This window comes from Microtus pennsylvanicus, chromosome 8 (assembly GCF_037038515.1).
Source record: "Microtus pennsylvanicus isolate mMicPen1 chromosome 8, mMicPen1.hap1, whole genome shotgun sequence".
NCBI classification, from domain to species: domain Eukaryota; kingdom Metazoa; phylum Chordata; class Mammalia; order Rodentia; family Cricetidae; genus Microtus; species Microtus pennsylvanicus.
In genome coordinates this window covers 874,995-897,321 of record NC_134586.1, presented here as the reverse complement: position 1 = coordinate 897,321, position 22,327 = coordinate 874,995, and the positions used below count along the sequence as shown (strand labels likewise).

The window sequence follows — 22,327 nt, the reverse complement described above, 5'->3', positions numbered from 1 at the left end:
CTAGAGTAGTTCCAGATGACCTAGGGTATTAGCAATGTCAAAGCAAGCATCTGACACCCTTTGAACTGGTGTTTGTCTTTAATCCGAGCAGCAGGGAAACAGGTAAATAGGTTTCTGTGCGGTCAAGCTTGGGAAGCAGAAGCAGGTGGATCTCTGTGAGTCTGAGGCCAGCCTGGTCTACAGAGTGACTTCCAGGACAGGCTCCAAAGTAACACAGAGAAACCCTGTCTCGAAAAAACATAAACAAAACCAGACTGATCTATTTCAAGTTTCAGGCAACCAGGACTACAGAGTGAGACTCTGTCTCAAAAAAATCAGACAAACAAAAAGGTTTTAATTAAAATAAAAAAAAAACATGCATGCAAGCAAAACCACTTATACAAATAAATAAATCTTAAAAATCAAATTCTACATGTACCACTTACTTTCAGTGTGTATATATATGTGCATATATATATATATACATATATGTGTGTGTGTATCTATATATATACACACACACATATACAGTTAACCAATACTATCAAGACAAATGTGGAGAAAATCATTCTAATTCTCACTGATATAAAGGAACAAAAAATATTAAGAGGGAAAAACTTAAAAGTGTTTATTACTACTATCATCACCATCATAAAACCAAAACCGACTTCAACACGCACCACCTGAAACTACCTCCCTGCGTTCCTTCCTCATAGAAACCACTGTGTCTATATGGCCTAAACCCAAAACCTGTCATGAGGTTACTCTCAGAAAAAAAATGCAAATATTACCTCTCTAAATAGAAGCTAACCACTCTGCGTTTGTTCATCTTCTCTTTCCCTTCCTGCCTCTCCCCCACCTCTCTAGTTTAGCAGTCTGGCCTCAAAATCATTATGTAGCACAGCTTGTCCTGACCTCTGGAGCTTCTCACCTCAGAGCCTCCGAGGGCTGAGACTAGTCAGGTCCAGCTCCCCCTCATTTTTAATGTATTTTTTTCTTTTAGGAGTTTTGCCTCATTTACTCAAAGTAAATAAGTAAACCAACAAATCCCAGAAGGCACTACTATGCTAATGCAAACATATTCAGAATCAGGTGTGATGGGGCACATACTTAGTCCTGGATTCTGAAGGCAGGGGCAGGCAAATCTCTATGGGTTTGAGACTAGTCTGGTCTACTTGAGTTCCAGGCTAACCAGGGCTCCAGAGTGAGACCCTGCCTTAAAAACAAAACAAAAACAAACAAACAAACAAAAAACTCTGCAGAGCTGGAGAGGTGGCTCAGAGGTTGTGAGCACTGGCTGCTCTTCCAGAGGATCCAGGTTGGAGTCACAGCACACATATGACAGGTCACTGTCGTCTCTAACTCCAGTTCCAGGATCAGGCATGCAAGTGGTATGCAGACATACACGCAGGCAAAATACCCATACACATTAAATAGATAAAATAAATTTTAAAAAGTCTGCAGATTTACTGAAAATGATAAACGTCTACTTTTGTCTAAGTTTACTATGACAAATGAACCTTTTCAAATTCTCGATTATTTTTGAGTGTCTTTAAATTAAATTTCTAGGCTGGCATACAAAACTGTGAGGTCTGTCTTCTCATCTGAAACTCATATTGTGTTTTAGTAGGAAAGTCATTCACAGAAGGGATCAAAAATCAGAGCGTCCTTATATAGACAGCATGGTCTGAGAATTTTAAAGTCACCAAGGCAGATATTCTCTCCATTCTAGGACTAGTGCCCAGCATGGATCACGAAATGTTTCTACAACCCTCTTGAGAGTCAGGAGGGTCTGCTGCTATTGCTGGGTAATCCAGCCTTCAAACACTGTCTAAGGCAACCCGTAAGGAAGGGACAGCCAAGTGTGAAGCTTCTCATAACATCTACACACGGGGTTCTGCTGGACAACAAATGGATCTCGACACTTCCTACAGACACACATCAAGAGTTTATCTTCTCACTGAATTGCCTCTTCTGCTCACTAAGCTTTTCTGTCTTCCCATTATCATCAGTGTTTTCCTTTCTCCTCTCCATTAAAGAAAAAAAAAGCTAAAGAATAGATTATTTTAGTGTTAAACTCCTGAGAGTCAGTTATTCTTTCTTTCCCCACTGTATTTTAATACGATGGTATGGAGGAAATCTGAAGAGTAAACAGCTGAGAGAATTCCATTTTACTTCCCTCTTATTCTTTGAACCAACAACTATACATTGAGATCTTCACAAATGTCATGTGACAAATTAAACATTAATAATTTGGACAGAATATTTTACTGATGCAACTAGAAATTATTATAATTAAATGAAATATGCCAATTTTAAAGACAAAAAAACATGTTTTTTCTCATTTATCATTCCTAGATTTTTATATAGATACATAAATCAAAATATTTGTCTCACATGAAAATAGAAGTAAGGGCCAGGTGTGGTGGTACATGTCTTTAACTCCGACACTCGAGAGAACAGGTCTGTCTGGTCTATGTAGCAAGTTCCAGGATAGCCAGGACTACACAGAGAGACCGTATCTCAAAAATAAAAACAAAACAAAACACCGCCCCCCACCCCCAAAAAAGAAAGAGTTGAGGGACAAAGGGACAGGACACAAAAGGGGGAGAGGGGAGAGGGATACTGGCAGGACTTTGCTGGACAATATATACAGTTATAAAAATAATTTTAAAAAAAATCTTACTAAGGTTTCCTGATTGACGCTCAGCTCATTTAACAACAATAAAGCGGTCACTCTGGCTTCTAGCTAAAAACCGGAAATGAGGAGTTCTATTTTTATTTTACATTCTGTCTCTGAGGAATAACAGGTGGCAGCTATTTTCCTTAAAGCATTCTTATACCCACTCCAAGTTTAAACTTGAGTGTATTATTACTGTTACAGGCGAAAATCCACAATTCTTCAAAAATAAAAAAGCACTTACTGCCCACTGTTATTTCAATCAATTATTATTTATCCTTACTCATGGTGTGATAGTAAAGAGCCGTGAGAGCCAAAGCCTAGCAGCCTCACTGTAAACCTTCAGGTGGTATTTAAAACATTTCTCAGAAAACCCTATTAAAACTGCGGAAACATACTAGGTATGTAATCCCAGCACTTGAGAGGCAGGAAGATCCAGGCAAAAGAGCAAGCAAATAATTGAAACAAACATTCAGTTTTTAAATAAATCTAAGACAGGATGCAAAACAACAAAACACAGAGAATCCTCAAACTCTTACTGTGTTTTAATTTTTATATTTATTATATTTATTGACTTGGGAAAGGGGCACCTGTGGAGGTCAGAGGACAATGTTCAGGACTTGGTCAATTCTCTCCTTCTACCATATGGGTCTTGGGATTGAACTCAGGTCATTAGGCCTGGAAGCAAGGGCTTTGCCTGTTGAGTTGAAACTCTTTTATTACTATTATTATTGCTGTGTGTCTCTGACATGTACCTGTGGAGGTCAGAGGACAACTCTGTGGAGTTGGTTCTCATCTTTCCTCTTTATGTGGGTCCAGGGGATGGGAGTCAGGTCCAGGGGACAGGAGTCAGGTCCAGGGAATGGGAGTCAGGTCCAGGGAATGAGGGTCAGGTCCAGGGGATGGGAGTCAGGTCCAGGGGATAGGAGTCAGGTCCAGGGAATGGGAGTCAGGTCCAGGGAATGAGGGTCAGGTCCAGGGGATGGGAGTCAGGTCCAGGGGATGGGAGTCAGGTCCAGGGGATGGGAGTCAGGTCCAGGGAATGAGGGTCAGGTCCAGGGGATGGGAGTCAGGTCCAGGGGATGGGAGTCAGGTCCAGGGAATGAGGGTCAGGTCCAGGGGATGGGAGTCAGGTCCAGGGGATAGGAGTCAGGTCCAGGCAATGGGAGTCAAGTCCAGGGGATGGGAGTCAGGTCCAGGGGATGGGGGTCAGGTCCAGGGAATGAGGGTCAGGTCCAAGGGATGGGAGTCATGTCCAGGGGATAGGAGTCAGGTCCAGGGAATGAGGGTCAGGTCCAGGGGATGGGAGTCAGGTCCAGGGGATAGGAGTCAGGTCCAGGGAATGAGGGTCAGGTCCAGGGGATGGGAGTCAGGTCCAGGGGATAGGAGTCAGGTCCAGGGGATAGGAGTCAGGTCCAGGGGATGGGAGTCAGGTCCAGGGGATGGGGGTCAGATCCAGGGGATGGGAGTCAGGTCCAGGGGATGGGGGTCAGGTCCAGGGGATGGGAGTCAGGTCCAGGGGATGGGAGTCAGGTCCAGGGAATGAGGGTCAGGTCCAGGGGATGGGAGTCAGGTCCAGGGGATGGGGGTCAGGTCCAGGCGATGGGAGTCAGGTCCAGGGGATGGGGGTCAGGTCCAGGCGATGGGAGTCAGGTCCAGGGGATGGGAGTCAGGTCCAGGGGATGGGGGTCAGGTCCAGGCGATGGGAGTCAAGTCCAGGGGATGGGAGTCAGGTCCAGGGGATGGGAGTCAGGTCCAGGGGATGGGAGTCAGGTCCAGGGAATGAGGGTCAGGTCCAGGGGATGGGTGTCGGGTCCAGGGATGGGAGTCAGGTCCAGGAATGGGAGTCAGGTCCAGGGGATGGGGGTCAGGTCCAGGCGATGGGAGTCAAGTCCAGGGGATGGGAGTCAGGTCCAGGGGATGGGAGTCAGGTCCAGGGGATGGGAGTCAGGTCCAGGGAATGAGGGTCAGGTCCAGGGGATGGGTGTCGGGTCCAGGGATGGGAGTCAGGTCCAGGCGATGGGAGTCAGGTCCAGGGGATGGGGGTCAGGTCCAGGCGATGGGAGTCAGGTCCAGGGGATGGGAGTCAGGTCCAGGGAATGAGGGTCAGGTCCAGGGGATGGGAGTCAGGTCCAGGGGATGGGGGTCAGGTCCAGGCGATGGGAGTCAGGTCCAGGGGATGGGGGTCAGGTCCAGGCGATGGGAGTCAGGTCCAGGGGATGGGAGTCAGGTCCAGGGAATGAGGGTCAGGTCCAGGGGATGGGAGTCAGGTCCAGGGGATGGGAGTCAGGTCCAGGGATGGGAGTCAGGTCCAGGGGATGGGTGTCGGGTCCAGGGAATGAGGGTCAGGTCCAGGGAATGAGGGTCAGGTCCAGGGAATGAGGGTCAGGTCCAGGGATGGGAGTCAGGTCCAGGGAATGAGGGTCAGGTCCAGGGAATGAGGGTCAGGTCCAGGGATGGGAGTCAGGTTCAGGGGATGGGGGTCAGGTCCAGGAATGGGGGTCAGGTCCAAGGGATGGGTGTCGGGTCCAGGGGATGGGTGTCAGGTCCAGAGGATGGGGGTCAGGTCATCAGGCATCAGTCCCAAGCTCACGCTTGTCACTAATTTTCCCTTTCCCCCAAAAGCAACTTATTAATAACAAGTAACAACTGATATTCTAGTACTAACAAGTTCATCTCTTTTTCTTTTTCTTTTCAATAACCGATAAAGACAACTTGATTGTTATAGAAAGCAGTGATCTTCTTTGACCATGATCAGTTGCTAGCCATGCACGATCCCCTTTCAATCCATGCTAAAATCCCATGCCTACAGGGATATCTAGGGGAATAAGCTCTGTAGAGTTTCTTAGGAGCGCCGTGTCCCTGAAAGCTCTAACTTCTAGCTTCTCCCTAAATAAGTAATTTTATTTTATGAAACTTTCCAAGAATATTTTATTCAATGAAGGGAGTGGGTATATTAAGTCTTTCACAAACAAAATGTTACTATTAGAAATATGATAATTTGGACATTAAGGAAAAAACCTTTTTTAAAAAAAATAAAACCCATCCACATGTAAATCTAAGTTGTTTTTTCCAATTCTAAAAACAGCTTTTTAAGGAAGCCTAAGCTTTCCGTTGTGCAAGGAAAACTGAGCAGACTGAAGAGACACTCAAAGGCCCATAATCTCAAAGCCTCCATTTCTTAATGATTCAACAAGGTATGTCTAGTTAATGGCTATATGTCCACACTCAGAAAATGTCATATTTTTACTCCTGTTTGAATGAGATTTAATTTCACGAGCAAACATAATTTTGTTAAACTTTCAGTAACAGGATGAGCAATTGTAGAAGAGACCCTGTGTAGTCTTTGACCCAGTCTGTATTACATCTTTTGTCACTCTGGGGTTATAGAGCTCTGCTACGTAAATGTTACGTCATAACAGGATGTGGGGAGGATCACAGAAACTGGGTAAATGTAGTAATAAGGGCAGCGGGGCTGCGTCCCCAACACCCCAGCTGCCTGCTCGGCTAGCTTATGCCCCGAAATAATTACACGGACACTGTATTCTTTTAATCACTGCTTGGCCCTTTGTCTCTAGCCCTTACTGGCTAATTCTGATATCCCGATCAACCCATCTCTAATAATCTGTGAGCACCGGTCTTACCAGGAAGATTCTAGCCTAAGTCCATCCTGGGTCGGAGCTGGGGCATGGCATCTCTCTGAGGCGTCTGCTCTGGAGAGGAGAGCTGTGAAGTCTGAGCTCACTTCCTCTTCCTCCCGGCATTCTGTTCTGTTTACCCCACCTACCTATGTCCTAACCAATAAAATGGGCCAAGGCAGTTCCTTTATTAGCCAATGACCTTCCTCCATCAGGTAAACACTAAAAGGATCATGGACGGGAGACAACTAAAAACTAATCAAAATTAAATGTGTAAGGAATCCAAGTGTTATTGGCTCTATTGTACAATTTCATTGTAGCCTTGGTTCTGAACACAAGAATTACATTTTTGCAATGCACAAGATGTCTCGCCGCCAAACACCAATGAACACTGTCTCAAACAACTTCGCTCATAGTCAAGACTAGTGTATACATGAATTAAGATGGCTTTACTGTACATGAAGTTGTCTGCTCTTATAGAAACATCATGGATCTGGCTCTAATGGTGCAGACCGGTAATTCATCTATTTGGGAGGCTGGGGCAGGAGGATCACAAATTCAAGGCCTAGCTGGGTTACCAAGTGAGTTCTAGCCCAGTCTGGTCAACTTGTGAGACCCTGGATGTCTGCCTTCTCTAATCATGTGATCCGTCCTTAAGTTCTTCCACCATTTCCATGCTAGTCTATAATAGGCCTTTACCACAGGATCGCCTGGATCTTGGACTCTCATCTTCCAAAACTGCGAGCTAAATAAACTTCCTACCTTACCAACATACCCAGCCCAAGGTATTTTTGTTACAGCAACAGAAAACCAATTAATACACTGCTTCCTGATTTCCAAATGTAGCTCTAATTGAAACGACACTGCCTTAACCCACCCACCTCCCACCTGCTGTCAATACTATTTCCCGTCTGTGCCTGTTGGGTTACCCCCACCCCGTTCTCTCCTGTCTGTGCCTGCTGGGTTACCCCCACCCCGTTCTCTCCCAGCTGTGCCTGTTGGGTTACCCCCACCCCGTTCTCTCCCATCTGTGCCTGTTGGGTTACCCCCACCCCGTTCTCTCCCGTCTGTGCCTGTTGGGTCACCCCCACCCCGTTCTCTCCTGTCTGTGCCTGTTCGGTCACCCCCACCCCGTTCTCTCCCGTCTGTGCCTGTTGGGTTACTCCCACCCCGTTCTCTCCCCAGGACTCAATCAAGTCTCCTCCTCTATTCCATTTACTCAACACATAAGCGGTTTCATGGTTTTAAATTTATATCTGGGCTTTCCCCTGAGAGAGATCTTATTTATTTAGTAACGCCATTAAAGTCTAACAGGCACGGCCACCTTAACATGTCCAAAATGAAACTGAACTGACTTCAGTCTGATTCTCCATTAATCTTCTTTCCATAGAGAAACTCAAAACTGGTCAGGCCAAAATTCTTTCAGTTACAACTGATCATGTTCCTCGTCTATGACTACTAAATTAATAGAACTCGATCATAGTGAGTGGTTGTGGCATATAGCTATAAACTCAAGAGGCAGGAGGACTGCCACAAGTTCAAGGTCATCCACGGCTAGATAGTAAAACTGCCTCAAAAGAACAAAGTCAGACACAATCATCCAATTCGTTAATAACTCCTGATGGTACACAAGCACATATACACACACGCATGCATGCTCATGTGTGCACACCACACACACACACACACACACACACACACACACACACAATCCAACTCATTACCACCAATTCCCCAGAGGACTTCCACATCAAATAATGAAACAGTACAATGAGCTTCTTGCTTCCACTGTTTCCTCACATCTGTAACCTGGCAGCCACAGAGATCTTTTTATTTTTAGAAAATTTTGTTTACTGGGGCTGAAGAGATGCCTTTAATGGTTAAAAGCATGGCTCTCTTCCAAAGGTCCCAGGTTCAACTCCCAGCACCCACATGGCAGCTCATAACCATCTATAAGCTCAGTTCCAGGGGATCCAAGGCCATCTTAGGTTTCCTTGGGTACCAAGCACACATGCAGGCAAAACAGGGATGCATATAAAATGATAACTTTATTTCAAACAATTTTAAGTCTATTACATGTATTTATTTATGTGTGTGATGCATGTGCTCTTGGGCAGGCATACACCTGTGGCAATCAGAGGCGACTTGGGGGAGTCTGTCCTCTCCTACTAGGGGAGTCTCAGGGACAGAACTCTGATTGTCTGCCTTGTGTCAAATACATTTGCTGAGCTGTCTCACTGGCAGACAGTGATCCTCTCAGAAGGTATGTCAGATGATACAACCATTCTGTTAAAAATCTTTCAGCATCTTCCCAACTCAAAGCAAAAAGCAATGTCTTTGAAGCCCTGCCATATTTCTTTTAACCTGTCTCTGTGATCCTGCCCACTCTATTCACATTGGCATCCTAGCTATTACCTGTTGTAGAGTATTACTTTAGCTATGTAAAGGTGTGTTACACTTGTTTATGCTGTGGAATATTACTTTAGCTATGTAAAGGTGTGATACACTTGTTTATAATGTGGAATATTACTTTAACTATGTAAAGGTGTGTTATACTTGTTTATGCATTTATTTAATCGCGAAAAAATGTGTTGCTATTTCACCTTGTCTGCCTAAGGCACTTGACTGGTCTAATAAAAAAAAAAAAAGGCTGAACAGGTGGGCAATAGCTAGGCAGGAGAGGGAAAAGCGGGCTGACAGGCAGAGAGAATTAGAATAAGTAAAAGGAGAATGTAAGAACAGAGAGAGGAGAGGAGAGAAAAAGAGGGAAAGCCCAAGGTCAGAAACCAGGCGTCTGCCAGCCAGATGGACACTGAAGGAAGCAGGAACGTCGCACAAAAAGAAAGGCAAAATGCCCTGAGGCAAAAGGTAGATTAAGAGAAACAGGTTAATTTAAGTTAATAGAGCTAGCCAGAAACAAGCCTAAGCTAAACCGAGCATTCATAACTAGTAAGTCTCAACGTCACGATTTGGGAGCTGGCTGGCAGCTCAAAGGAAAAATCCTGCTATAGTTACCCACATAAACCAGTCAGTGTTCCACTTCAGGGTATCTTGCTGTTTGTTCTGCCTATAATGCTCTTTCCCTAGACCAGGCATTCTCAACTTCCCTAATGCTGCGACCCCTTAATACAGTTCCTCATATGTGGTGACCGTCAACCACAAAATTATTTTCACCGCTACTCCATAACTAATTTTGCTACTATTATGAATCATAATGTAAATATCTGATATGCAGATGGTCTTAGGTGACCCCTGTGAAAGGGTCCTTTGACACCTGGGGGCTGCGATTCACTTGTTGAGAACCACTGCCCTAGAGAGTCCACTGCCCTAGAGAGCCCACTGCCCTAGAGAGTCCACTGCCCTAGAGAGTCCACTGCCCTGGAGTCCACACCGCTTGCTCTTCCGCCTCCTTCACGGCTGCGCTCCTGCCCCTTTCTCGGGGAGGTCTTCTCCAACTGTTTCATTTAAAGCCAAAGGCTGAGCTATCCCAGAGATAGAGCACATGCCCGCGCATTTCCAGGGCATAACTCCCACCAACAACATAAAATAACCGCAATTCTGATCCCATTTTCCTGTTCCATTTTTTCTCGTATTTCTTTATTAATTTGGACATAGAAATTGGACCTGTTGTGGAAAGCCTACAATCGCAGCTACTGGGGAGGCCGAGGCAGGAGGATCCCAAGTTCAAGGCCTTTCTGGGATACAATGCAGGTTTCAGGCCAGTGTGGGTAACAATGTAAAAAATGTTTTAAAGAGGTGGGGAAGTAGTTCAGTGCCTGGCGAATGAGGCTTTATTTTCAATCTCCAGTACTGAAGGGGGGGAAAGGTAAGGAAAAAAAAGGGTATGTCTTCACTGTTTGTTCATACTAGGATGTAGCTCCAATATGGAAGGGACTTTATTCTCTCTACAGATGTTCCCTGAGCTTCTTGACAATCTACACCAACCTTTTAAAAATACATAATTATCTGGAGCTCTCCAAATATTGTGAACAGAAAGGTCAATTACATGTTACTGCAAAAAAGAAAACACAATTTGTATCCCAAAGACTATATAAGAGAGGCCAATGAGGTGTTCGGCAGGCAAAGGCACCTGCTGCCAAATCTGATGACATGAGTTCAATTCCTGGGTCCAACACAAGCGGGAGGAGAGAACCCAGTCTCAAGGTGTCCTCTGATCTCCTCTCACGCCACAGAAAACAAGCATGCACCCATACACACATAAGATACATAAACAGATATAATTTTTTTAAAATGCACATCAGAAGGGGCTGGAGAAACGGCTCAGAGTTAAGAGCACTTGCTGCTCTTCCGGAGGACCTGAGTTCAGCTCCCAGAACTAAATAAACATCAGATGCCTCACAACCCCCTGTAACTATAGCTCCAGGTGATCTAATGTGCTCTTCTGGCCTCTGCTGGCACTTGCACTTTTGCACAGGTACAGATAAGTGTGCACATACACATATGTATATCTATCTATCTTTTTAAAAAATACGCATTAAAGGGTTAACACATTAAAGGGTTTGCAAGATGGCTCAGAAGGCAAGAGCATTTGCCGCACAAGCCTAGAGACCTGACTTCAATTGCTGGAACCCACATAAACATGGAATGAAAGAATTTGGTTCCATAAAGTTGTCCTCTGTCCTACACATGCATGTTGTGACACATGCGCCATGACCCCCCCAACACACACACACACACAACACAGGGCATACACACACAGTAATAAACGAAAATGCACAGAATCTTTGTGTGTGTGTGCCTCGCATTTTGTCATTTCTACAGAGTTTGTAGCTGTCTCTTCCTCGGGTACTGCTTTTTCTCCAGTCTTGTTTCTCTAACCTCCCCTGCCCTTTGTTGTTTCTGAAAAGGGGTTTCTCCCTCTGTAGCCCCAGCTGGCCTCAAACTCAACACCAATCCCCTTGCCTCAGCCTGGTAAGTACTGAGACTACAAGCTCGCAATACCATATTCAGCTGTGACAAAAAGTGATGAAGAGAGAATATTTAAATTACATTAAAATAAAATGTTTTACGCCATCTGCATCACACTTGGAGAGTCCCAGGACACACTTTTTTAAAAGGCGTTGTTTTGGCGTTAGCAGACAAAGAGAGGACAAACAGGCTTTTTTCTTTCAGTCACCTGGCATAGAAGGCCTCCAAGAAATCCCAGTTGTTTAGAGAAGGGATTGTTTAGAGAAAGAGAATTTTACTAACCCAAGAGAAATCTTTCTCCAAAATCACTCTGCAGACACTTTCCCTCAACTTCATATCCCTCAGCAATGCCATTCATAACATGTACACGAAATCTTAGCTGAAGAAATAGTATGTTACATAATTAATTACACACACAGGGGAAACCTGGTACTCTATTATCCTTTTTTCAGTAAATAAATAAAACTACACTTAGTTTTTGCTGAAAAACATTTTCTCTGAAGGTGACTTAATAAAGATTCTCAGCTAAGACGTGGGACTGTATTTTTAAAGACTGAACAGTTTTGTTTACTACCATTTATTACTTAGTAAATTCTTCCCAATCCTCTCCTCAATGGAGAGAGAAAAATCTATACTGGTGCAATCAATGAGGGCCGCTATGTTCCAAAGCCGCTGTTCTGAAAGGCTATGACCTAAGTGTTTAGCACTGACACAGATAAAGTTCAGGTGGTAGGTGTCACGTGTCTCACCTTTAAAAAAAAATCACGATTCAGATCCCACGGAGGAAAGGAGAGTGAAAAATGCAATCTGTTATTTCTCCCGTTCTGCTCCCCACACTGCGCATCCCCCCACCCCCCGCCCCCATCATCATTCAACGGCCCGGGTTCCCAGTGCCGGTTCCCCAGCTCAGTCCCGCACTGCGTCACCGAATCAAGTCAAATGGGGACCGTGCTCCTACAGGGACACCTCGGTGATGACTCACGGTGCGCCCCTCTCGGGAAGGATCGTCCCACTACGTCAACTCAGGAACGGGGCGCGGGTGGGGGGGAGGGGGAAAAAATCAACAAAGCACCGGGCCGCATCCCGCGCCAGCGTCCAAAGGTCCTCGCCACCGCGCGGCACCGGCGCTGCCAAATCCACCGGATTCCAAAGGGTGACTCGGCCGTCATCGCAGAACCGGGGGGAGGGGTGGCGCCGGCCGAGAGCGGTCGGTCGGGGCCGCGGCTGCTGGGCCTCCCGCCCGAGCGGACCTCGCCGTTGCCCCGGGGTCCCGACACAATTCAGCCTCCAGGGCCAAACTTGGCGAACCGCGGCACAGCCCGGTCGCGCGCGCCGCGAGCAGCGGAGGGGTCCGGCCCTCTGGCGGCCCGCGCCGGGTACGCGGATCCCAGAGCCCGCGGGCTCAGCCAGAGCGCGGAATTAACAACAATGTCATTACATCGCCCACGAGTGCCCGTCGAGCCCGAGTGCGGTTACGGCAGCCGCCGACTTTTTGTCTGTGGAGCCCGCACCTCGCCTCCCTTGCGCCTCCGCAGCCAGCCCGGCCTTACCCGCCAGCTCGTCAGGCTCCAGTCCGCTGTCCGCATCGATCCCGCACAGCACAAAGTAGTGCGCAAAGCGACAGGCGGCCGGGGAGGACCCCGAGCCCGGGCCCGGCGCCGCGCCGCTACCGCTCATCCCGCCGCCGCCTGTGCGGTCGTCGCCGCGGCTCGCGGAGGTGAACCGAAGGGGAGCCGGGCTCGGCAGCGTCGCAGGCTTCGCTCGCCGAGGAGGCCACCGCTGCCGCTCGGACCCTGAGGCGACCCCGGCGCGCCCAGGGCCGCGCAGTCGCCGGTACCGGGGGAAGCGGCCTCGGGCTCGCGCGCAGGCAGGCAGGCGGGCGGGCGGGCGGGATTGCGCCGCGGCGGGGGAGGGGCGCGCAGGGGGAGTGTCAGCTCGGGAGGCCCGCGCCGCCGCGGCTGCGCCCGCCGGAGCACGGCGTCTGGCGCCCGCGGGTCAAGCGGAGCCGAGCTGCGCGGTGGGGCGCGCGCGCCGAGCTCGGTGGCGCGCGATCCGGGGCAGGCGGGCGGGCGCGCGCGCACCTGCGAGTTCGGAGGTCTCGCGGGCGCGTCCGTCCCCGTCCGGGTGCGAGCCTGAACCCCCCCCCCCTCGCCCGCCCGCGGTGCAGCCTCCTGTCGCGGCCGAGCGGAATCCTGTCTTCCCCCAGGGGATGTCGCCCAACCCAACCGAACAATAACAGGGCTTTGGAGAAGGGAGGCTGCACGCTGAGGTCATTTCCCACGACGTCTGAACCTTTCTCTTAAATCTGCAGGCAGATGCCTAAAGCATTTTAAGATCTTAGTCCCTGGCGGGGCGTGGTGACTCACGAATTGTAATCTCAGCATTCTTGAGGCTGAGGCAGGAGGGATCCGGTGTGGGTAACTGGGAGACCAGACAGACAGACAGACAGACAGACAGACACACACACACACACACACACACACACACACACACACACGGGGGGGGGGGGGGAGGCTCAGGAAGAGTAAATTAACAACCTGGGTAATTGACCCTTAGCTACCCTTCAGTAAGTTCTTGTAATGAATTCTCTTACCTTCTTATCTGGCTTGTACTTGGGGTGGGGGGTAGTTTTGCTGCTTGGTTTATTACCTTTCCAGTATCTACAGAATCATGTTCTCACTTTGCCTGCCATTTGTGAATGAAAGAATGATGTTAATCTAGGTAGTAGGAGGTTGGTGCTACTGGGAAATTAGCAAAGTTTGATATCTGCAATGTTTGCACTTATTGCTTCTGTTAAAACAGGATATGCACAAAAATATTTTACTGTGTGCTCCTAATTTTGTTGGTGCTTTTTGTAGAATGTTTGTTAGAGTCTAAGCTAGTCGAACAAATACAACAGAAAATTAATTTATTTTTTGTGCTAGGCAAGAAACGAACCATTGTTCATTTGAGCAGTAACTGGTTATGAGATTGTAAGCATTAATGACTTAATTTTTGTTTTTATTAGCATATATTATATATAACACCAAATTTAATTATGACATTTCCATACATGCACTTTGTTTTGTTTTGTTTTTCAAGACAGAGTTTCTCTGTTTAACAGCCCTGACTGTCCTAGAACTTTTTTGTAGTCCAGGCAGGCCTCGAACTCACAGAGGTCTGTCCTCCTTTACTCCCAGAGAGTGCTGGGATTAATGGCATATGCTGCCACGGACTGGCTTCATGAACATATTTTGAGCATACCCTTATTACCCCCTTTGTCTCCCCTCCCATTTCCTCTCATCTTCTGCTTTCATGTCTTTAACTTTTTTGGTGAGCCAATGAGTTCCTTTTTGTAGTGATATTTTATTTGTATTTTAATAAGCAAAGCTTGCCTGAAGATCAGAGTGCAAAGCTAAGCCACTAGGGGCCAGGGAGTGGTGACGCACACCTTTATTCCCACCTTTATTCTAAGGAAGACAGAGGCTGGTGGATTTCTGTGAGTTCAAGGCTACCCTGGGCTATGCAAGATCGATCCAGAAACAGATCCAGGTGGTAGTGGCTCACACCTTTAATCCCAGCACGAGGGAGGTGGAGACAGCAGCAATGTGGCTGGGCAGAGAGGAATATAAAAGAGAAGAGACAGGAACTCACTGGAGTGTGAAGTCTGAGGTTTGGGAGACAGAGAGCAGTATAGACAGTCTGGGGATCACCCCTTCAGTCTGAGCATTGGTGGAGGTAAAAGGTCTCTAGTGGCTGGCTGCTCTGCTTCTCTGATCTTCAGCTTTAACCCCTATATCTGCCTCTGGGTTTTTATTATTCGTGCTACACTTTTTGTTTAAAGATTTTTTTAAATGGCAGTGTGTGTGTGTGTGTGTGTGTGTGTGTGTGTGTGTGTGTGTGTGAGTGTGAGAGAGAGAGCGCATGTGTAGAGATCAGGATTCAGTTAACTTTGATGATGTGTGTCCTAGGGCTCAAACTCAGGTGGCCAGACTTGGTGGCAAGTGTCTCCTTACCTGCTGATGCACTTTCTGATTTGTGAATTTCATTACAGTTGCATAAGGAGAATGGGCACTTTGTCAGTAACTGCACCACTAAAGATTTCTCTCTTAAAGCCAGATGTGGTTGGGCACACCTTTAATCCTAGCAATCAGGAGGCAAAGGCAGGTGAATCTCCCTGAATCTGATGCTAGCCTGGTCCACATGGTGAGTTCCGGGACAGCCAGGGCCATGTTAGAATACTGCCTTCCTTTCTGTTGGGACCCCTTAGTGCAATTGCTGCCTGAATGGAAAACCTTCAGTGGAGTCAGACATCTCAGCTTTAACCTCTAATTAGCACAGAAACATGCCAACCTGTCACAGTTCCAAATTCCACAAGGAAATCTGGAGTGACATTTTCCTGTGCCAAGATTTTGACTTTTAGGAAAATCTTATCATAACAAAGGCTATTTGGAAAACCAGTAACTGTATTCCTCATTATTTCGTTTTTTATATTTCTATTACATTTCTATTTCTTTTGTGAGCTCTGTGGTGTGTGTGTGTGTGTGTTTATGTGTGTGCATGCGTGTGTGTTTGTGTGTGTATGTGTGTGTGCGTGTGTGTATGGAGGCATGCTTGAGGAGGTCAGAGGACAGTTTGTCAGAGTCATTTCTCTCTGTCTACCATTGTAGGTCTGAGGGAATGAATGAAGTCGTCAGACTTGGCAGCAGGTGTCTTTACCTGATGAGCCATTTCCAGACCCATTACTGTAGTGGCATTTGAACTGTATTTTAATAAATAAAGACTGCCTGAAGATCTGAGAGTAAAACAGTCCCACTGGCCAGCCTTACAGACCAGGTTATGGTAGCACACGCCTTTAATCCCAGTAGCCACCCTAGTTGCCATAGAAATCGGGTGGTGCATGCCTTTAATCCCAGCGGTGCAAACCCTTAATTCCAGCACTAGAGAGGATTATAAAACGGGAGGAGACAGTTCTCAGACGCAGTCTCCTTCTGAGATTCCAGGAGGCAGGATCGCCATTTCAGACTGAGATTGAAGTAAGGTCCAGTGGCTGACTGTTTTGCTTTTTGGATCTTTAGGTTGAACCCCAATTTCTGACCCTGAACTTTTATTAATTGTACATCACATTATGCTTTTAGAAAAGGGGTCAATTTATGCCAATAACAGCTGATTTAAATTTTTGTTTAAATTGTTTTCTACTTATATATTTCTATTCCAAGTATCCTCAGCTGGAGAGATGTTAAAATGTTTGCCCTATATATAACTTTATTAAAGAACTCATGCAACTCAGAACTATAAAAACAAACCATTGCTACGCTGGAGATGGAGCACAGGGTCTTTACAGTGCTAAATACGGGTGTATACGTGGAGGCCAATGGTCAATTTTCAAGAGTCAGTTCTCTCCTACTACGTGGGTTCTGGAGACTGAACTCGGGTCTTCAAGTTTGAAAGTGCCTCTATTCACTGAGCTATTTTTGCCTGCCAACCAAAACAATTAAATTTGTGTTTCTATTTATTCATTTGTATGAGTGTATTTCTGCTCATCTGTATGTATACCATGTGTGTGCAGTACCTTGAAGAAGGCATCAGATTCCCTGGAACTGGAACTACAGGGAGTTGTGAGGTGCCTGGTGTGAATGCTAAGAATCAAGCCAGGTCCTTTGCAAGAGCAACAAGTACACACAACCACTGCTATCTTTGTATCTACAATACAATTTTTCTTTTGCGATGGGATCTCTCTATGTAGTCCTAGCTGCCCTGGAACTTGCTATGCACACTATGCTGGCCTTGAACATAGAGATCTACCTGTTGGCAGAGGCTGCTTGCTCGTTTTCCTGACCACCCAGACTTGAAATATTTACACAGAAACTGTATTAATTAAAAATCACTGAATTTCTTCTTCTATTTATTCTCTCTGCCTGCCAGCCCTGCCCGTCCTTTCTCCTGCCTCTTTATTGGCTGCTCAGGTCTTTATTAGGCCATCAGTGCTTTAAACAGGCAAAGAATCACATCCTTAAGTCATGAAACAAATGCTCTACAGTATAAACAAAAGTAAGAAACCTTAATGTTCTACAACAGACTGGTCTTGTGATATTTTGGTGAAGAATGTGGCTGCCTTTTGCCATTGTCCAAAGAGTCTGCCTGAGGCTAAAGTGAAGAGTTTTTGAATTATCTGTTGGCAGAGGAAATCTCAAAACAGCCTAGTATAAACTGTTGTGTGGTTATTAATGAAGATAAAAGGAGCAAGATGAGTAGGGTGAATTACAAAATGTAAAATTTAAGGAGAAAGGAAACACCAAAAAGTGGAACGGAACTAAATCCTGTGTTCAAGGAGACAGATTAAGAAAAGAAATAAAGGGAGTGGTGACCTCAAGACGAGATTTCACTCAGCTAAATTTCCAATTTGTGAATTAAAGAAAAGCTTAGAGCCAAGTACGGCAGTACACACCTTTAATCTCAGCACTTGAAAGGCAGAGGCTGGCAGATCTCTGAGTTCTAGGCTAGCCTGCTCTAGAAATCCAGTTTCAGGACAGCCAACTTAAGCAGTGAAGGTAGAAAACAGAAAGCTGGTGAAGATAGAATTGAAGGAGGGGGCCGTGTTCCCGTCCCAGTAAGCGGCAGAACCTGGCAGCTTTGGCCATGAGGTTCTGACTTTAGAGTTAAGGATGGAAGACTTTGCCTCCATGCCTAAGGAAAGCCGCTGAGGCCAGGCGTGAGTCAGGGGTGTCCCTGAGTGGAGGAATAGAGAGGCCATTGCGTGAAGCTGTGAAGTTGAAGCCTGGATTGCTTTGGAGAACCCAAGATGTTAGAGATGGGCTGGTTACACACCCTAACAGCAGCTCTCCCTGGCAGGTACCCCACAACTCTGCCATCTCCAACATCTTAGGATCTTCAAGGCAATCCAGGCTTCAACTTCACAGTCCCATTCCATGGCCTCTTTGGGCCTCCATGCAGGGACATCTCTGACACATGCCTGGACCCAGAAGCTTTCCTTAGCACAAAGGAGATTCTATAGCCCCTTTCTTTTATCCTTGAACCATGTGACCAAAGCTGCCAAGTTCTGTCTGCTGCCTGTTAGGGCAACACGGCCCTCTCGTTCAAATACATTTTCACCAGCTTTCTATTTTCAGCAGTTCCTTTCACTGCTTAATCTCGGCTGTCCTGGAACTCAATCTATAGACCAGGCTGGCCTCAATTGCAGACATCTGCCTGCCTTTTCCTCTGGAAGTGCTAGGATTAAAGGTGTGAATCACCACATCCAGTTTAAACTTGTCTAATTCCTTTTTACAAATTGGAAGTTTAGGGCTGGAGAGATGGCTCAGTGGTTAAGAGCATTGCCTGCTCTTCCAAAGGTCCTGAGTTCAATTCCCGCAACCACATGGTGGCTCACAACCACCTGTAATGAGGTCTGGTGCCCTCTTCTGGCCTGCAGACATACACACAGACAGAATATTGTATACATAACAAATAAATACTTAAAAAAAATTGGAAGTTTAGCTGTGTGGGGGTCTTGCTCTGAGGTCACTGCTCCATTTTTCCATTTAACACCAGGCTTTTCTTTAATCTGTTTATCTCCTTGAGCATAAGATGTAGCTGCCAAAGACCTGCTTGGGTGGGGAGTCAGGGGAGCAAGAGGAGACCATCCGAGGGTCTGAGGGTGAATCAAGATGCTCCCATGCTCCCCACCATGATGATAAATGCTGGCAGCATTTAATTGGAAAAGAAAGCTACATCTTGTATACTCTATAGTTGCACAGAGTATTAAATGGGAGACAAGAGGCCTGCGAACTATTGCGGCTTGAGGAAGCTAACCTTGGCCTTGATGATAGGCACCAGTCCCGTGTTAAGGAAAGGGCCACCAGTTCCCCTTGCCAGGGATAAGGAGAAGAACTGCTTTAATCAGCAGGGATGGAGACTCTTACCTAATGCCTAACCCTAGGAAAAAGTCTTCTTCTGGGTAGCAGATATACTACAATTTTTTAGTCTTACTATATGGGCCTGTTCCTCTCATAATGCTCCCAAAAGGGAAGGCCCTGATGTCTTTTCCCACTATGCCATACCATTCTGATTTCTATTTATTCACTGAACTCTTGCCCTTAATGGCCTCAGGCTCTGGATCTGAATTACAGGCATTTCATCTTTGGGATCAAGGATGAATCCTTGGGATCAAGGTCTAGTAAATCTCTAACTTTCCTGTTTGTTCTTGGTGTAATTAGGAGGGCACAATGGAATTCCTCGTTCCTCGGTGGTGAGGATATTTTTCCAAAAGAATTATTTTGTTTAGAGAGGCTAGCATTGTACACATATGTATCCTTTCCCAGATCCTGCACAAAGGGAAAGGCATTAATACTGAGAATCATTTAAAATGAGAGTGAAAAGGTGGTGGAGAAGTGTGGTCTGCGTGTCAAAGTACTGGACCTTTGTCAAGCAGCAACGGTCACCATGCGGTCCACACCACTTAGCTCCATTCCGCTCCCTGGTGTCCCTTTTCTCCTCAAACTACATTTTGTATTTTCCCCTTGCTCAGCTTGTTACTTTTCATTATAGGTCTCCATAAGCATGGGCACCAATAACCAAGCGATACAGTCAAGACTAAGCTGTTTTGAAATCTCCTCTGCCGATCAGAATCAATCAAAAACTCTTCAATTTAGCCTCAGGCAATTTTTTGGATAAGGGCAAAAAACAACCACATTCTTCACCAAAAGAATGATCTCTAGGCTAATATTCTATGAAGTCTCCTGACCTGGGCACCCACAGTTGAAATCTCCCTCAGCACCACTGTCTTCAATGCTTCCACTAATATGGGTCATTAGGACCCCTATTAAAGCGTTCAACTGCCTTTCTAATCCAAAGTCTCAAAGCCCACAGTCCCCCAAACAAAAGTGTGGTCAGGCCTATCGCTGCAATACCTCCTCCTGGTACCAACTTCTGTCTTCATCAATGTTCTATTGCTGTGAAGAGACACCATGACCATGGTAACTCTTATAAAGGAAAATGTTTAATTAGGGCTGGTTTACAGTTCAGAGGTTTTGTCCACTATCATAATGACTGGGAAGTAAGCAGGCAGAGACTTTGTAATGAGCACAGGTTCAAGGCCAGCCTGATGTATGTCCAACTGATTTACAGTTGGACAGTACTACATAGTGAGATCACATCTCACTTTTAAAAAGTTAGTTGGCTGGCCATAGAGACATGCACCTTTAATCCCAAGACTGCTTCTACAGAGGTGGCTCAGCAATTAAGAGTTCTTAAGAGTTTAGTTCCTAGCACTTACATCAAGGGAGCCGTGATCGCCTGCAGTTCCGGGTTCAGGGGATCTAACACCCTCCTTGGGTCTCCAATGGTACTTGCATAAACACATTTTAAAAAGAAAAAAAATTCCCCCTTTAAAACAAAAATTATCTCCATAATTATTTCCTTTCACTTTAACTTTAGAAAATAATTAAAAACAGGCAAAGAGCTCTCTGCTTCCTATACGTGGATGGAAACGTATTTAGCCAGTTTCCTGTTCCATTCGCCATGTATGCCTTCTCCATTGAAGATGAACTCTGTCTCCTTGGGAAATAAACCCTTTCTTTCTTAAGGAGAAAAAAGAGCAGCCAGAAACATGCTGGGAAAAAAGCCAAGCTAATTGTGCTATCCTCAATAGCTGTTCCTTACTTCTAGTTTGTTCACTGTTATTTTGTTAAGAAAAAATAATATTAGACTCCGACAATCTTCAAACAAAGAAAATTATAATCGGGTAGGTGGCTATTTAAAGTAACAGAACTCAAGGCAACATAAAAGGCTTACTTCTGAAGATCCATGCTATTAACCAAGGGTGGGAAGGAACAGCACCTAATGGTAAGGTCGGGAGTGTGAACCAAGCATTTCAGATACACGCTCCCATTTCAGGGTTCAACGACCTGTAATTAGCTTCCCTGTCTTTCAGGTGCAAGGAAACTTGTCTTTTGGTCTCTCAGGACAGGGTTTCTCAGTGTCCATTAGCAGGGTTTGGGGTGACGGGTTCACCTAGCTGTCCTGGAAACTCACTCTGTAGACCAGGCTGGCCTCGAACTCACAGAGATCTGCCTGCCTCCACCTCCTGAGTGCTGGTATTAAAGTTGTGTGCCATCACATCCAGCTTTATTGTTTTTGAGACTGCCTTACTATGTAGTCCAGACTGACCCCTAATTATTGTTGCCTTTGTAAATTCATTTAAAAAAATCAAAGAAATTGCTTTTTAAACAAAGTACCTTACACAAATATGGAATTTTTCCTTTTAAGAGAATGAAGCAGACTTGGAGTTTATTAAAGATATTTTAAAATAAATTTTAGAACTAAGAGACAGGCAAGTGTTCAGAAATAAGAAGAAAACCATACCTGAGAGCACTCTCTTGAGAGAGTACCCTGTTGTGGAATAATTTTTCTGTACACTGTGAATATGTGCCACTCTGATGGTTTAATAAAAAGATGAATGGTCAATAGCTAGGCAGGATTTTTGGAGCAGAGAGAAGGCTGGGAAGAAGAGTGGAGTCACCAGACAGACACAGAGGAAGCATGAACTGAGGTAACAAGCCATAGCCATGTGGCAGACATGGATTAATAGAAATGGGTTAAGTTATAAGAACTAGTTAAGCTGGGCAGTGGTGGCACACACCTTTAATTCCAACACGAAGCAGGCAGAAGCAGGCAGATCTCTGTGAGTTAGAGGCCAGCCTGGTCTACAAGAGCTAGTTCCAGGACAGGCTCCAAAGCTACAGAGAAACCCTGTCTCGAAAAACTAGAAGAAGAAGGAGGAGGAGAAGGAGGAGGAGGAGGAGGAGGAGGAGGAGGAGGAGGAGGAGGAGGAGGAGGAGGAAGAAGAAGAAGAAGAAGAAGAAGAAGAAGAAGAAGAAGAAGAAGAAGAAGAAGAAGAAGAAGAAGAAAGATAGAAATAAGCCTAAACTATAGGCTGAACCTTCATAATCAGTAATAAGTCTCCATGTCATGATTTGGGAGCTGCCTGGCAGTACAAGAAAGACTGACTACAGACCCCAAAGTGTAATTTTAATTAAAATTGGTATGCTGAGCCTTGAAACTGGGGCCACTAAATTTTTTAAAAATGAAATATTATTATTCCTGTTTGATTTTTTTGAGATAG

General features: G+C 45.8%; 1 protein-coding gene across 3 annotated transcripts in view; it reads right to left on the bottom strand.

Moving 5' to 3' along the window:
• Dennd5b (DENN domain containing 5B) overlaps positions 1–13,331 on the bottom strand; it is a 117,399-nt gene extending 104,068 nt beyond the window's left edge. Inside the window, exon 1 of one of the 3 annotated variants that reach the window (XM_075982219.1) lies at positions 12,777–13,331. In XM_075982219.1, coding sequence (XP_075838334.1) covers positions 12,777–12,903 — 127 coding nt within the window. In that variant the 5' untranslated portion in view covers positions 12,904–13,331. The remainder of the gene's footprint in view (positions 1–12,776) is intronic. The other 2 variants (XM_075982220.1, XM_075982222.1) reach the window with 2 other exon arrangements.
• Positions 13,332–22,327: the final 8,996 nt, after the last annotated feature.